This window comes from Ceratosolen solmsi, unplaced genomic scaffold (genome assembly GCF_000503995.2).
Source record: "Ceratosolen solmsi marchali unplaced genomic scaffold, CerSol_1.0 scaffold47, whole genome shotgun sequence".
NCBI lineage: Eukaryota > Metazoa > Arthropoda > Insecta > Hymenoptera > Agaonidae > Ceratosolen > Ceratosolen solmsi.
The window spans coordinates 4,581,702-4,599,111 of NW_011948419.1; the positions used below are offsets into that span (position 1 = coordinate 4,581,702).

At 31.1% G+C, this 17,410-nt stretch overlaps 1 protein-coding gene across 1 annotated transcript; it reads left to right on the plus strand.

Annotated features, from left to right (window-relative positions):
- Positions 1-1,718: 1,718 nt before the first annotated feature.
- On the plus strand, positions 1,719-15,689 carry LOC105360581 (myomesin and myosin binding protein). The gene is made up of 11 exons (XM_011497522.1): positions 1,719-2,021; positions 7,283-7,662; positions 8,209-8,431; positions 8,557-8,847; positions 9,032-9,159; positions 9,687-9,859; positions 10,135-10,463; positions 10,830-11,192; positions 11,699-12,381; positions 13,330-13,811; positions 14,281-15,689. The coding sequence occupies exons 1-11, from the start codon at positions 1,928-1,930 to the stop codon at positions 15,617-15,619; spliced, it is 4,485 nt and encodes a 1,494-aa protein (XP_011495824.1). The 5' UTR covers positions 1,719-1,927; the 3' UTR covers positions 15,620-15,689.
- Positions 15,690-17,410: the final 1,721 nt, after the last annotated feature.

Genomic DNA, 17,410 nt, shown 5'->3' on the forward strand with positions numbered 1-17,410 from the left:
ATACAATAAGAATAGGGTAGATAGTAAATTGATAATGTTTATGATTTATGAATGTATGATTTGTGAATAGAAGGCATTTATATTCTTTATTTTATCTATATTATCAGATTATTTTTTGCTAATTTACATAGCAGTATTCAAGATAATAAAATTCATTTATATGATATGATATTGATATAATATTAATAAAAATATAAATAAGATATTTAAAGATATTTAAAATATAGAAAACAATAAATAAATCTGACCGAATAAAAAAACAACAATAAATACGCTGTACAGTTTTTACATATGTATTTTACAATATGTACAATATGCAAATGTTTACATAAACATATGTTTTATATCAAATTATTTTTGTAGAATGTATCATTTGAAAAAATTATCAATTTTTATATTAATGAAAATTAATTATTTTAATTATTTTATTTATAAAATTAGAAAAAATTAGAAAAAATGTACAAAATTTTGTGGTTTAGATATATTTTTAAATTAAATAATAATATAATACTTATTTTATATCACTTAATTTCAATCTTAAATATTTTCAAAGTGATTTTAAATCGAAAGGTAATTTAATTTATAAATCACCATAAGTAAAACAGTTTATATATTAATTGTCAAATACAGATAGGTAAGATGGAATAGATGATCCATTAACTATATTCTGAAAGAAATGTTTATTCTTTGCTAACGAACAAATACAATTAAACTAGCAATATCTTTTTTATATCTATTATAACATGGTTATAAAAATAAAATGAATGAATCTTCAATTAATAAATATTTCTCATGTATTAATTTTCATTTAAATTGAATTACGAATAGTTATATTAGTATTTTAAAAAGGTATTCGTAAATGAATAATAAAATTAAAATTTTTAATTTAAATGTAATTTACATTTAAGATATGTTTATAAATTTTGATTGATAAGTAAATATATGTAATAAATGTTTAAATTTTGATATATATATTCTTTTATATAAATATATACAAATATTATTTTTGTTAAATATAGTTTTTATTATCTTTCTTCATTTTAAGTTTATTTAATATTAATTTCTAATTAAAGCGATTAAAAATGAAGATTATCATATTGTTGTATAATAATTGGTTGTAATTGTTTTCAATTGCGTTGTACTACTTCAATCGACCATTTAACTTTATTAATACATATAGTTTAAGCTGTCTATACTTTAAATTGAGTCTATACATTTCATCCTTCTTATTCGTCTATAGGGAATTTGGTCAGTAGATTACGTAGAAAATATTTGGGATTTGAATAAAATCAGCTGTGGCGAAGTGGTTTTAACGTACATGGCTTTAAGTAAAATAAACTTTTCGGGGATAAAAAAATAGGGAAATAAGATGACAAAGATAAAAGAAGGAAGAAAAAGAAAAAGCTGTAGTCATTTGCTTGTTCGCGTGCCTTTCGAAAATTCGGCAACAAGTGCGGTGCGGGAAAAAGGGAAAAGCAGCCTGCCGATGACACGCACTCCCTACCTAGAGGCTTGCACTCTAAAACTGCCGTCGCTCTCCTCTTATTCCTCCTCGGGCCGAGGCTGTACGGCAGTTCGGCATCGGAACCACGGAAGAGGCGTCCGCTCGCGCTATATCGAGAGCCCGACTTCTCTCTCTCTCTCTCTCTCTCTCTCTCTCTCACTCTTACTCAAACACTCACTCATTTTACTCTTTCTCTCTTGGTCTGTCTCCGTCTCGCCCGGCGCAATGTCCAAGGAGGGAAAATAGTGAGCGACGGAGGTCGCGGGGTGAGGAAGGACGGTAAACGAGGAGAATCCGAGACGTCGTCGCCGTCTGGTGCTCTTCTGTTGCGTGCGGCCGGTAACTTCCGCTAGCGGGGTACCTGTCGAAGAGGAAGCCGACGAGCCCGCCGTGAGATCGAGGCTCAAGGCGCCCCGCGATATTATGGGTAACGCCCAGAAGAAGGCTGCCCAACATCCGTCCAGGGGCATCTACGCGCCCAGCGGTACCGTCAAGAAGGTGCACTGGGACGGTCCAGGTAACAAGCGCTTGCTGCGAGTCCGCGAATATCACGAGCCCCGCTGGATTTATTTACCTTCCGCGAGTTCGGCTCTTGTAATCGCCTCATCCACCGGCCTTGTATATCCCTCCCTCCATCCCCCCCTCTCCCCACCGACTTCATCACCTCCTCCGCCTCCAACACCCCACCCCTGTCCATCATTCTTTCTCACTCGCTTGCTCACTCGCGAACTATCGACTTCATTGAGGAAGATGCTGCGAGAGGAAAAATTGCGCCCTCGAGCGAGAACTAGAGTAAGACGAAGAAGAAGACGATGAAGAAGAAGAGAAACACGCAGGGGAAGGCGCTGCTCACGGACGATCAGCGAATCGACGCAACGGAAATAACGAGGCTTTCGGACGGGTATCTTCGTCGGCACTATCCCCGTCTATTTTCTATCTCATGTCTCTGTATGTGTGTGCGTACGCGCGCTTGTGCGTGCACGACTCCGCTTAGCCACACGTTCGCCCCGTGCACCCGTACTTCTGGCTGAGGTTATGGGGTGAAGGCGCCCAGACCAACTTTAAGGTTCGCGCGTGATTTCCCCTGCCGCTTAGCGAGTTGACTGACTGTACGGATCACGCGATTTATTGCGCTTTCCTTTTCATTCCTCATAATCGCTCCGTCGATTATCTTACATCCTTTGCTGCATTCTAAGGGAATGCTCATTGACTTTTTCATGCTTAACCGAAGAGTGTGCTAAAAGTGCCGCATAGCTTATGAAATCCAAGCATTCAGCGTGTATGCGATAGTATTGGGGATTCGATGTTTAAGCCGTTCGATTTAATTTTACTCCATTCACAAAATAAATGACATAACAAATGAAAACATAAACAAAGCAAAAAAAGTAGACATGAAAAGTAGTAAATAATATCAAGTAGTAAAGAAACGAGGAAGAACTTTTCTCTCGATGGAATCGTAGTCCAAATTTTCAGCGAGAGAGAAGCGAGGCAGACGCTCTGCCCGCGTTTCGATGTTTCTTTTTTGATTGTTTCGCCGCGTTATGTCGCAGACGGAGAAACAGGGTCAGATGCTCGGCCCGTTGTGCATGCGATGGGTCGTGCTTCGCAACTGTCACTGCTCGCGAATTCGTGGAAATCGTCTCTTTTATGTTTCGGTTCATGAGTAATCATTGTACAGGCAACTCGGCCTTAATCGATGAATTCAGTTGCTTATAGAGTAAGCTAATTGAGATACTGATATGGGAAAGGATCGTTCACTTCTTAACATTTGATTAATTAGGCTCTCAGACTGATTTATTAGGCATTTTTATATAAAAATAACTTCTTATAACTCGTCTTGATTTGCTTTACTTATTTATTGCAGTGGCAATAAAGAAAATTTTATTTTCATACTTTTTATCTTTATGTTAAGTACTTAAAAACTACATAATTTCTGCACATTTCGTATTGAGTATTTCTGAATAAACACGTGGAAGAATATGATTTAAAAATATTTCTATTTAAGGAAGTTGTCTCTCCGTTTTGATAATTATATAAAGTATTTATACTTTTATTATTTATTCGTTTTTTTTTTTGAACAATTAACTTTATTTTAGGACAATAAAAATTATTCAAACACACGGCAGCTTATTTGCTATTGCATTATAATTAAACATTTATTTTATTTTCTTAAAATATTATAATAAAATTTATATTAGCTGTTGTAAATGAAGGCTTTTATTTTACAATATCTAAATTTGAATACTGCACGAAAAGTTGAATGAAAAGTTGAAGAAAGCCCGAGTGATTTTGTTGGTGTGGGATTCTATACAGGTCGAGTTTAATATAAAAAAAAAATTTTTTTTTAACTAGTATTAATCGGCCGTAAAATTTATTTAAAAACAGTACTTTTAATTAATTCTATTTGTTCTTACATTCTTTGTTTTTAGGTTACATATAATTAAGTAATATCTAAAATAAAAATTTTTGTAGAATTTATTTGGTTTATTATTAATTATCATTTGGCTACAAGTTAATTATTTTTGTTATATATAATTTATTATTTCAATGGGATCTTTTCCACTATATAAGATTAAGAAATTAATTAAAATTATAGAAAAGTAATTAATTAATTTATTGAATATTACTAATTTATTTATAAATGTCTTATTATTAGTGAAATAAATGAAATAAATATAAGTTTATTTATACTTCAAGTGTAATTTTATCAAAAATTAAGATTGCATGTAATTATAAATTAAAAAGAAAAAAAATTAAGAAAAACAGTATTTTGCAACAAAATGAAAAAGTCAATGTAATATTGGACTTTTATTTAGATATCCACTCATATTTGACTAGAGCGTTACAATTTTAGAGCATGAAACTGATGATTTACAAGGCCGTAAAAGAAAATTGGAAAACAAATGTCTTCCTGCGCAATGGTATGTGGATAAAAAGAATGTAGCAGTGGTGTAAATAATATGCGAGCTGCCGAGGAAGCTGCAAAACTTATTTGTCATCCCTCGCTCCTGACCTCTCCTCCTTAACGGTCCTCTTCTTGCATCATAGTATCTTGAATCATGAAAATACAAATCACAAAACACGTGTATCGCATAACAAGTTAGGCATTTATCTAGGCGCCGTAAAATTTGTATCGAGGCGCCGCGGACTAGGCCACTTGAGCCAATTAATGATTTATCGGCAGTCACGGGGGGGACGTTCGCCGAACAAAGCCGACCAGGGGGCGAGGATTCGCGGATTGCCAAACAGCGGTTTCGCGCTTTATTTCGGGAGTGACACGTGCAGCTGCTGCCGCCGGACATTTTTCAAAACAAAAAGACTGAGACGTAGATACTCATCGCTGTTCCTCCTCGCTGATGCTATCGTCGCCACCGCGGCCGTCATCACCGCCATCATTGCCGCCGTCGCTCGACGCCTTGAGGATGCCGAAGGTGCTTTCATCGTGTTCGTACTATCGCGTTGTGCCCTACCTGTATCATCTTATCCTGTCACCTCTCCCAGTCATGTGTTTATGCATCTCTTGTGCTGGACATCTAAGACAGAGCATACTGATGTTCGATTTCACGGGGGATCGGACGATTACAAGCGAAGTGCCAAAACGAACGTTCTACGTGCGACTTTGACAGGAAAGGTTGAGATTAGTGTATTTGAGCTTATCTCCCCCAACGTTTCTGGTATAAAAATTTAATGTTTTTACCTAGCATAAAGTGAAGAACACGAGTCTATACTCATAATAAAGATGTATCGTCTTTATGTATATTAGCACAGAAATCTCACGTCGAATGGTGCGTTTGGCATTTTGTTCTTATCTATTGAATTCCTTAATCTCGTACTACGGCATGTCCGGGATGGGCAATTTATGTATTCGTATAAATACATATATATGTAATCAAATGTGTAAAAATTAAATTTCTTGTTTGCTTTTATTCTATCAAATAAATGGATTTTATTAGTTGAATTAGTATTAATGATTAATCATAGGATTGTAAAAATAGGTGACGTTTGGAAATTATATTTGCTTATTGTACTATCCTATTAAAAACTGCAATTTTAATAATTAATAATTTCTTTTAAATTATCTTAATCGATATACATTTTAATATTTTGATATTTCAGTAGATAACAGTATAATATTAGTGTATAATATCAAATTACTAATAGTTTGTTTTAATTCAAACGCTATCTGATTAATATATATTTGTACAAAATAAATAAATCGAATCGTGTTTAAAATATTTTTTTATATGCATACATTAATTTACCTTCGAAGCAGAGTCTTCTCTGTATATTTATAGTTTTACGTATGTGAGTGTGTAAACACGAGTGCAAATATGTATGTGAAGGACTGTAGTAGGGCCGCAGACTAGCTCTTGTGATTTCAAGCCAACTTGAAGTAATAATGATAAATAAAAGCTTTGGACTTATGATATTAATATGATAACAAAATTTAATAATTATGAGAAATTAGTTTTTCATATTTGTAGCATGCAATTTATAATATTAGCTCAATTTTATTAATGTATATGAAATTCCATTTTCATTTACTAGTAAAATAAAATATATAAGTATATATATATTTTTTAAATAACAAAAAATTCTTAATTCACAATAAAATAATAAAAAAAACTTCTATTGTTTTTAATAATAAACATATTACTATTATAAAATTATAATCGAGTTATTGTTTGTTATTATTTCAGTACGCATGCGTATGCGTGAAAAAGTTCTTTACTTAATTATTTTGCCTATATTTTCTAAATTTAATTCACATTTATCCGTGTAGATTATAATTTAAATATTATTTAAACAATAATTATGTTAGTTCTAACAATAACATACTTAACAAATAAATTAACTATAAAAAGACTTAAAAATTCGCATTATTTTGTAGTCTATTTAAGATATGAATATATTAAGTTTTTTTATATTAATTTTGTAGTAATCGATAACTCAAATGGAAGATCGGTTAATGTGTTACGGATTTATTTCGTAATATTTTATGCAATTGTTTGTAGAATCATATTTGAGTTGTTTCACAATATCAATCGTATAACGTTGACGCGATTCTTTTGTAGGACTTGGCGCTCAATTGTAATATCCATAATAAAACAATTATAAATTAATGAAACAATTGTAATTTAATTATTCATATAACAGTACAGAATTTCAAGTAAAAACAGATACAAAATTCATTGTTTTAAGAATAAAATATTTCGTTGTTAATCAGAGTTATTATTCTTAATAAATATTTGGAGCATTTAAAAAACATCTACGTAACATGTATTTGTAATGTAGTGATTATATAGTTTTTATGTTTAAGATAACAATCATTAATTGCCAGTATTTAATAAGAAATAGATATTGTATGCAAATTTGATAAACCTTTACATCGATATCTGGTACTCTCTAAATGATAATGTAAATGTTTTTGTGTAACAGCATTTAATATCTTTATTTCGTATATGAAACTTTAGTCACATATGTGAATAGATTTAACATATCATTCTCAGCTATTATTCATTACATAAATAAAACATACCCAACGGATAGCTCGTTATCTTAATACCTGTGACTAAATATCGGGTTTCCGACAAAAATCACCGGAGAGTGAATCCTGAAAGGTTGGCAGAACTGACGGAGTCGACTCCACGCTAACCTCCCCACAAAAACATTTACAGGGTACTCAGAGTGAATCACCTGGTGATTCGGTGCGGGAACTCGCGAGGCGCATGCACACCGACTTAAGCCGCATCCTTATTTTCATTTCCCGGCTGCAAGGATTGCCCGCGCCTCCGGGCAAGCCAATCCTCATCCCAGGCGAGGAGGACTCACAGCCCGATGTCGTCGGCATACGGTGGGAGCGCTCACCTTTCAATGGTGGCTCCTCTATTATTGGCTACCACGTGGAGCACCGTAAAATGGGCTCGCCCAATTGGGTCAGGTCAGCACCCGTACTTTGCACCTTTCCCGAGCTGACGCTCAGTGGTCTTGAGCCCGGTTGGCGATATCAGTTCCGCATTAGAGCTCAGAATGCGCTCGGACTCTCCGAGCCCAGTGAGCTCTCGGATCCGCTCACTGTCACACTCCAGAGAACAGCATCAATCGCGCCCCGATTTGACATGGAGCTTAGGGACTTCGTTGCGCTCGAGGGTGAACAGGTTGGTTTTTAATCGATAACCAGCATTTAACTTACCTATATTATTTGATCTGTAATTATTTTTGTAGGCAGCATTGTAAATTTCATAATAACGAAAATGTAATAGCGAGCGATATTCATTAAAAGATTTTTTATGTAAAAGTGCTCTCTGTATGTTTTACGACTTTTGCGAAATTTGAATGTCGAAGAAAGTGAATCTGAAGGAAGTTAAATTTTTTAAAGCGTATTGATCGCTAACTATATATAATCATTATGCATAATATCCACTAAGTTCAATTGGTTTTAAAGTCTACATAAAGCCTTGATCGAGAAAATCTTTGGTTTCATACATTACTTTACTTAGCAGTAATTTACTAAGCCCATAAAACATATATTGGTTCAAATATTTACTGGTGATATTTTCTAAAATTTTGATTTCTAAAAATATATATCGTTATTGGTGGACTTAATAATGTATCAAGTATTTGAAATAAAAAAATGATCAGAACTTTCTGAAATTGAGAATTCAAGTTTCTATTACTATAATAGAATTTTTCGAATATTTTAGGCAGAATTTTCAGTTGTCTACATGGGAATACCTACACCAAAAGTAGCCTGGTTTAAAGATGGTTTTGAAATTTTTAGTAGTCGGCGGACCACAATTACAACTGATAGTGGCAAAAGTATACTTATTATTTATAAAACATTAATAGATGATGAAGGAGAAATTAAATGTTCTGCTACAAACCGAGCTGGTCACATTAGTACTCGAGCGAAACTCATGGTTGAAGGTAATTTAAAAAAATACATCAGTTCATATAAGAAAAAAAAAAATAAATAAAAATTTTCGAATCGATAATTACAGAAAAAGTGTTAATTTAATAATTTTATTAAAAGTTATTTAAAATATTTATAGCACCACCCCATGTCAGATTACCTCGGCAATATGATGATGGGCTGCTTTTCGAACAGGGAGAAACGATTAGACTGAAAGCGATTAACGGTGGTCGACCACCACCTAGTTTAACCTGGTATCATAATAACGAGATTATCATTGTTGATCAGCGACATAATTTTGAATCTATAACAGACAATGAAACGATTCTAAAGATTCAAGATGCGAAACGTCAGGACCGTGGCGAATACTCGATCAGAGCGGTTAATAAACTTGGCGAAGACATAGCATCTTTTTTAGTCACCGTCACAGGTAGGTAAGAGTTTCTAACTCCATGGACGTTTCTTACAGAAATTTTCACGCTATTAAAAACAGGATTACTTAAACAATCTTATAATAAATCGTCTGAAATGAGTAATTTATTAATTCACTTAAAAAATGATATATATTGTTAAAGTGATTTATTAATGTAAAGTAATTTCAAACCTATTATTAGATCGTCCTGCTGCACCCGGAAAAACAATAGTTTCGGGAACATTGGGAAGAACCGTAACTTTGGAGTGGAAGGAACCTGACGATGACGGTGGTTGTAAAATTGGAACTTATATTATCGAGTATTATAGAGTAAGTACAAACATTAAGTTTCATACCCTCCTGAATATAATTTTCTAATAATTGGAATTATGTAACCATGATTTGCTTGACGCATATAACTCGATTACCAATTATTTGAATTATGGAAAATATTTAGATTTCTCTGTGCACTAAAATTATCAAATATTCCTGATATAAACAAATATTTTTTTATATTTAAAGACTAACATTTATTATATTAACGAAAATCACACTTCATATCAATTTTATAAGTTTTCTTCAATTATTAGAAGAGTCATTTAAGTAACATTTATGAATAAAATTTTCTCATTATTAAGCGAATTATAATTAATAGACATTTACAATTCAAATTAAAGAATATTTACAAAATTAATAATACATAAATTAATATTAATTAAATTTAATTCAATAAATTTAATTTGAGTTTATTCCAAATTTACTACATATTGCATATGTACTGAATATCAATTTTTGATATTGTTTCAATTATTATTCATGATTTTATTAAGCATTTAATCGATTATTTATTATTTCAGATTGGATGGGATGTATGGTTAAAAGCCGCAACTTGTAGACAAACGACAGCAACATTAAATGATTTAATAGAAGGATCAGAGTACCGATTTCGTATCAAAGCAGAGAATCCTTATGGCCTTAGCGATCCTAATGAAGAGAGCGATATTGTATTTATACCTGATCCGAAGAGAGGGTATATTTTATATTTTATATTTTATATTTTATTATTAAGTAAAGTGATTATTAATAAATTACGCTTCTTACAATAATAAGTTCTTTCAATAATTAAATATGGTGGTAATAAATTTTTATTAAATTTTATTCTTATGAGTTGGGAATTCAGAGGTATTTTTATAATATATTGAAAACGAATTTCATGCATGGTATTTTAAGCATTTTATCAGCATTATTAATTGTTTACTTATTTTTTCTACCTCTTATTATGTAAATCATGCAAATGTCCAACAGAATAACTGAGCCGAATATGCGAGCAAAATCAGCGAGCCATCGGGATATTCCGCGAGGGCGCACTGAAAGGCGCGAGGTGAACCTTAAGGAGCCCTCTCACAGGACGCGTAGTCTCACCCGCGAGGAGGAATCGAGTCGTGCAACGTTAGCTGCCTATGAGCGTACCACTTCCACTCAATGGCTCAATATCTCATCGAACTACTCCAGAGCCTCACGGACTGACAGCCGCGTCACTTTTGCTCTGGACACAACGAGACGCGGAAAAAACGAACCTAATCGACAGTGGTCCAAAGACGATATTCCCCAGCCTCGTGAACTCGATATTTTGGGTGAGATTATGATGCATTAAGAAGATAAACATCTACGATCGCGTTTTTTCGAGGATTTAAAAATATTGTCGAGGCTCATAAAGCAGATTAAAAGAAAAGCGACTTTTGATTTTTAAAGAGAAGTCTGGAAAGCAATACTTTTATTTTGTATTGTACTAGCCTCGTGATAACTGTAATAAAAGTTTCTATTAATCGTTATTAATATTATAATAAATAAATACGCGTCTTTCAAATATTGTCTGTGCTGCAATAAATAATTATTTTAATTGAATGAAGAAAATTCTGTCGATTAGTCTGTAATTGTTCATATATAGAGTGCAATGGATATTATTTAAATTCTGTTTAATATACCTGGACCCTTATTAGATAGAGCTACATCACCTCAGACAGCAGTGATGACAACACCAAATTTCGATGACTCGGGCGGCCAGATGTCTTACTTAGAATCACGTTCGAATCACTCGTCCCCGACGCGGAATCATAGTCTTGCATCATCAGCGATGGACAATACAACAATAACACATATTAAGAAAGGCACTGAAAGCTGTGAATCTGTATTTAGTTCACCACCGACGCCTAAGCGCAGGCGAAGTAGTGATGCAAGTGTGAGCTTGTGCATTCAGAAACAGGACGAGGAGAGTATGCTACACGATAGCTCGGAATTTATGTTGGTATTATATCCAGGCGAAGAGGATGACGAGTTAAATCAGTCAAGACGAATTAAAAAGAGTTCTGAGTCTATTCTTCGAAACAGTCATGCGTTAAGGAGGCCTCAGTGTAAAATCATTTTATTACTTTTATTTATGATTCTGTTTTTTAAATAAGCATAAGAAAAGAACAACCTTTTTATAGAAATAATATATAATATAATTGAATTTAAATAAGAGTTACGATGTTTGAAATAGCTAAAATATAAGAGATTAAATATCTTTATAGTTTTCTCTTTAGTTGAAAAAATGAACTTAATCCGTAGAGAGTTTTTAATGAAAAATCTTTTTCATTTTATCAAATTTTTTCTTCCATGTTACAAATATTTTTTTAATTACGAAAATTATTATAAACAATACTAAATTTATATGAAATAATGAACCAATTATACACCACAGTACAATCAATTGCTTAAATCACATACCTAACATTTTAAGTGGTTGAATTCATAATAATTGCAATTGTATCATATTAAATTTATGATATAATAAACATAATAAATTTATCTCTAAATTTGTATATTTAAGGGAATAATTCAATGGAGCATCGAAATAATATCGAAGAGCCTGCAGATTCAGATGAAGAAGATCTTATTCCACCACCTATGTCCCTTTCACTTCCTGAGCTATTCAGCACTGGCCATCGTGTTGTGGAAATCATTCGTGAAGCTGTCAGTTCGACTGAGCTTTTGCACGAGCGCGCCATGGAACGCTTTTACCGAGCGGTCGAAGTTGAGAAATCAACCGAGCAGACTCGAATAAAGTTTCAAACATCGGACTTGGGCTGGCATAGATCCACCAGTGGCCAAAGCGACGACACCTATCCTTTATTCAGCGCGAGAACCCGCTCAGTGCGTAGGCGTTTGTCGAATTCGGGCGGCACAGCTACCACGTGGTTACTGAAACGTGATCGTCGAAGATCCAGTGAGGGCCAAGCTAAGGTGCCGACATTCAAGGTGCCCAACGTTTTTATCACAGCGCCTTTGGAAAACGTCTCGTCGGATCCAAATCTATTTATGAGTAACGAAGTGCTTGCTCAAAAGGTAGAGCCGTGGACGATCACTGGCGGTATCGCGGGTAGTGTCGAACGTTTGCGCAGATGGCACGAACCCGGTCTCGATCTTAGTAATGAAAAATCTATCACCGAAATGATCGACAAAGACAGTCCTCAGAGTAAGGAGGAGGGACTTCATAAGCTGCTAGAAATAAAAGTACATATAATTTTATAATTAAATTAATTTCATTAATTTGCAACCTTGATTGCTTTATCATCTCGCACGTTTTGTATTTCACAGTAAATATCTATTGAACATAGCCATAATTCTGTTATTTAACCATACATAATTATCTTTATTCATTTTTTCATAAGTAATATTTAGGTTATTTGCATGAAGAATAAAAAATTGCATAAATACGTTCGTACAAGTTATATCCACCTTTTTTTTTATCTTTTTTAATTTTTTTACACATATTCAGATTTTCTACAATGTTTCTTTTATAGATTTTTATAAAGTATTAATTAATTAATTAATTAAATATGTTAATAAAAAATTTATATATTTAAGAAAATTAAGTTTAGATAAAAAGTACTGTAATAAAGTTTCATGGTTTTACGTAGGAGATAGAAATTTAATATTATATTATACAATGTAATGTATGAAAAGTTTATAATCTGTTTTATTATAATTTTCACATAGTCAAATTTAAATAAAGTATTATAAATTTTATTATAAATTTATTTCTTTAAAAAAATTATTAAATTATTGAAAACTTTATTCGACATATTTTGTTTAATTGAATATCAAGAAATATTTTTGAGAATGTAGAGATAGTAGCTTTGTGGTTAACCTTAAATTTTCGTACTAAAGGGATAATTTTTAAAATAAAGATGTTTTAAATAAAAGTATATAAATATTCATTTATAATTTTATTTCTTACATTAGGTAATCGTAAAATAAATTTATTTAATATTTTAAGTTCAAACACTATGCTAATAGAGAAATAAAAGTAAAGTCCTATTTATTTTATAATTTTAACAATGTCCGTCACAATAATTGTATGCGAGTAAATATAATTTTTTTTACTTTCTTCAATACACAATAATAACAATATTATAATAATAAAATTGAGTAAATTTTAAAAATAAACCTTAATTAAAGGGTATATCAAAATTCGAAGAAGAATACGATGAAGTTGCACCCGATTCTGGTGAAATTCTTGCTGAAGACAGCGTCGAAACGTCAGGTATTTCTTCTGAAGAAGAAAGTACGGATAGTGAGGATTTAAAGCAACTGAAAGCGAGAATAATGGCCATCCCCATATCTGATGAAGAGGACACATATCATCCGCACGGCCGTATGATTTTGCATGTCGATCCGGAAAAACCTCCGCCTGTTCCACCGCACAGGATCCCCTTGCACGATTTTTCGCCACCATTACCAGACAGAACGAATTTATCACCAACAAATTTAATCCCAATATCTCAAAGTAATACCACTCAACCAAAATCAATACTGAAAAAACGTACGGAGCCGGAGTCGGTGCCATTATTAAACCAATTTGGTCGATCTATTCCTCCCGAAAAACCGCTTCGTAAATCATTGCCTCTTTATGATGATTTTGGCATAGTTGTGCCTAATAGGTAAATTGAATAAAATCAATAATAGTCATGAATAGTTTGATAGTTAATTAAATAGAAGAATTTAGAAAGCATAAACATTATTAGTAATTAGAGTCAAAATATATAAAAAAAAACATAAATGATTATCAACATCTAGTACATAGAAAATATAAGAAAAATATTAAATGTATTAACTTAAAAAATAGTTGATGAGTTCTAATGTATTTTGTTTTCTTTTCAATCAAATTTAAATTTATTTATTGTAATTGTTATCTGTTTAAGTTATATATTTAATATGATATAATATTAAAAATTTTCTTATAGAATAGCTATTCTTGAAATTTTTTGAAATTTCTTTTTCCATTGTAGTTATCAGGTATAAAAAAATGGAGAATAAAATATTACTTATATAATAAATATATTTTGTCTTTACAATTATGATTAGTTTACATTGCATTAATTAATATCATTGCAAATTTTATAATTTCAGTATCAAGTCGATGTCAAACTTAGAATTTTCAAACAATACTTCTACTTTAGAACAAAATATTTCATTTCGTACATTGGAATCCTCATCTACATCTGCAATTAGTGTAACAAGTACAATAACAGACGTTGATCTCGATAAGGAAGCTGTAATTTCTGCAGGAGAAGCAGCAGTAATTAAGAGAAAACAAATGAGACATAATTCTAAGACAATGCTTTCATTAGACGATAATGAAGAGGAAAAAGAGGAAAAAATGGCCGTAGTAAGTCATTATACAGAACTTGTTGAGCAGTACTCCAATCCGGAACTTCGACAACGCTCATTAAGCCGTGATAGAGAACAAAAACTATATGAAAACCGGTCAGAATCTAGAGTTACATCACCGATTCCAACAAATCAATCAGATTTTTACAAAGACAAACAATTTGCGACATCTAATAAAATTATAACATCAATTTCACCTAATAAACCGACATGTAATAAAATTATAACATCAATTTCACCGATGGTACCATTAATGTCGTCAAAAATAATTACACCGATTCCACCAGTAATACCAACGACACCTATTCTAAAAGCTAAACGATTAACATTAACAGAGCAAAATTCAAGGCGTGGAAGTTTGACGAATAGAGTAAATAGAGTAGAGCCGGAGACCCCGACTACAAGGGGAAGATCAAGAAAACAAGAGCCAGTTAATGAGGTGAAAAGAATCAGGAAAACTAGTAGAGAAGATTTGAGAAAGATTCCAATACAAAAAAGAACAGAAAATCGATCTTCATCAAGAAATGAGAGTCGACCAAATTCACCGAATGAATCACCAATTTGTAGATCCCGAAATGTTTCAAGGGATCGAGAATCATCAAGACCTGGATCGCGATCTTCATCTACGACAAGAGCAAATGAGTTTAGGTCGGTCAATAGTATTAAATCCTCTAGTGGTATGAAGAGTAGTCGTCCTTCTTCCAGGTCAAGTTCAAAGGATCGATCTAGAGCAAATACACCAACCGAAACGCAGATGGAGCGTCTTCAACGAGCTCTGGAAAATAAAAAGGATCGAATAAGAAAAAACTCTATTATGGACGATACTAGAATGAAAGAGGGAGACAAGGATATTAAAAATATAATGTTGGCAATCAATGCAGAGCGAAAGGTTCGCACGACAATTAGTTATATTACTGACGTGGTTTTGTTGTTAGCTGCAATGTATGTGTATTTATTTAAAAAGGAAATTCTAGCAATTCCTATAATTGGATTATTACTTTATCGTTACATACAGCAGGAAATTCGCGATTGGGTTCCGACTTGGTGGGAGCATAAGAATAAAAGACGTTATCAATGATAATGACTTATGCACACTGTTGTTTTTTCCATTATTTTTTAAAGGAGAATGTTAAGAATGAATTCACATTTTGGCCATTGAGAAAACTTATTTTCACTAATTTCATAAATTTTCTCTCATTTTCTAAAGATTAACAAGATTTATGTGGGTAAATTTTTTTATGAAAAAATGTTATAAATGTTTCATATTTTGTGCTCAAAATATTTTTCTGTTTATTTGTATTTTTATTATGTGAATTACTATTACTATCTGTCTAATATTTAATCAATTTGGAGAAAGTATATTTACACAAATTCTAATAGTTACTCGTGTTTCAATCTCATTTTATACAAAAATTTAATAAATCAATTATTATATTTTCCATTTAAAAATTGCATATTAAAATATATGCAAACAATTTTGATATTTTTTTAACATCCTCTTTTAATAAAGTTTTAATTTAAAAATATTATAATTATATATGTATTCTAAGAAATATATGAATGAGTTTATAAGAAAATTGGTACACAATAGAATTTTTCCATTTTATTTTAATAATTCATTCTAATATCTATGTTAAAAATCAGCTAAATATATGATAAAAATTGGATTTTAAGTACTTCTAGTTCATCAAATATTAAAAATTTTTGTGGAAACTACAATTAAATTAATCGAAATTTTTTCTTAAAAACTTAATCATATGCAAAGTTTGAGTTTTATTTAATGAAGTTCAAGAATGATAAATTTGTTCTTGAATATTATTTCTGTTCCAAAAAAAATTTTCAGTATACATATTGTTGATAATTTTAAAAGAACCAATCAGTATAAATAAATTTGTTAACGTTTATTATTAGATTATTTATTATTTATTTATAAAAATATCGAGATTATATTTAATTTTATAATATTTAAGTTCAGAAAAATTTTGTTGCAACTGTAAATGATGATAAAATAATAAATTATTATTATAAAATTGTACATTGATGGTTAATCTTATTATATAATACATCAATAAATTATTTTCTGTAAAATTTATGTTATAGAATTTTCATTATTACACCAATTGTTTAAATATGCAATATATTGTTTTTATAACTATTAGAAATATCTAATGGTTTATTATTATAGAATTAATTAACATTAATCTGTTTTAATAACTGTTTATTAGCATACATAGAATTTTAAATATTCAATCATTCAATCATATTCAAAAATTCAATCATTATAAAAAAAATTTCAATCTATTCCTCAAGCAAATTTGATAATATTTTATTGAAATATTATTTATACTGTCACTAATATAACAATAGATTTGTACAGATAGAGTGAAATATTTTATAGTATTCCATGTTACTACAGTTATTATGTTTCATTGTCGATTTAAAATGGACATTTCATTGAGTATAAAATTCTTTTACCTATTTTTAAACTTATTCTTATAGTATACTATTAAACAACTTCTAGGCAATTAAAATTGTTTAATTAATTAGTTATTATTGTTTTTACTACTACTACTACTACTAGTAGTAGTAGCATGATTTAATTATTTATATATATATATATTTAGTATATTAAGTAATATTTAAATATTTAATGTTTAAATACCACTTCACTTTTACACATTAGATTCTAATACTATTATTTTTATTTTAGAGTGAAATACTGATAAATATTATTTAAATAATTTAACGAATTTTTTTTTAAAAAATAATATTGAGTTTATTGCATTGATAAATTAATATCGTAGAAAATTTTATTTTTTCTTCATTTAAATTTATGCAAGCCTACAGTTAGCAAATTAAAAATATGATT

Coding starts and splice junctions, on each gene's coding strand:
- LOC105360581 (XM_011497522.1), top strand. CDS start 1,928: ATGGGTAACGCCCAGAAGAAGGCTGCCCAACATCCGTCCAGGGGCATC. Junction 9,160..9,686: donor ATATTATCGAGTATTATAGA/GTAAGTACAAAC, acceptor TTATTATTTCAG/ATTGGATGGGATGTATGGTT. Junction 11,193..11,698: donor GTCAAGACGAATTAAAAAGA/GTTCTGAGTCTA, acceptor TGTATATTTAAG/GGAATAATTCAATGGAGCAT.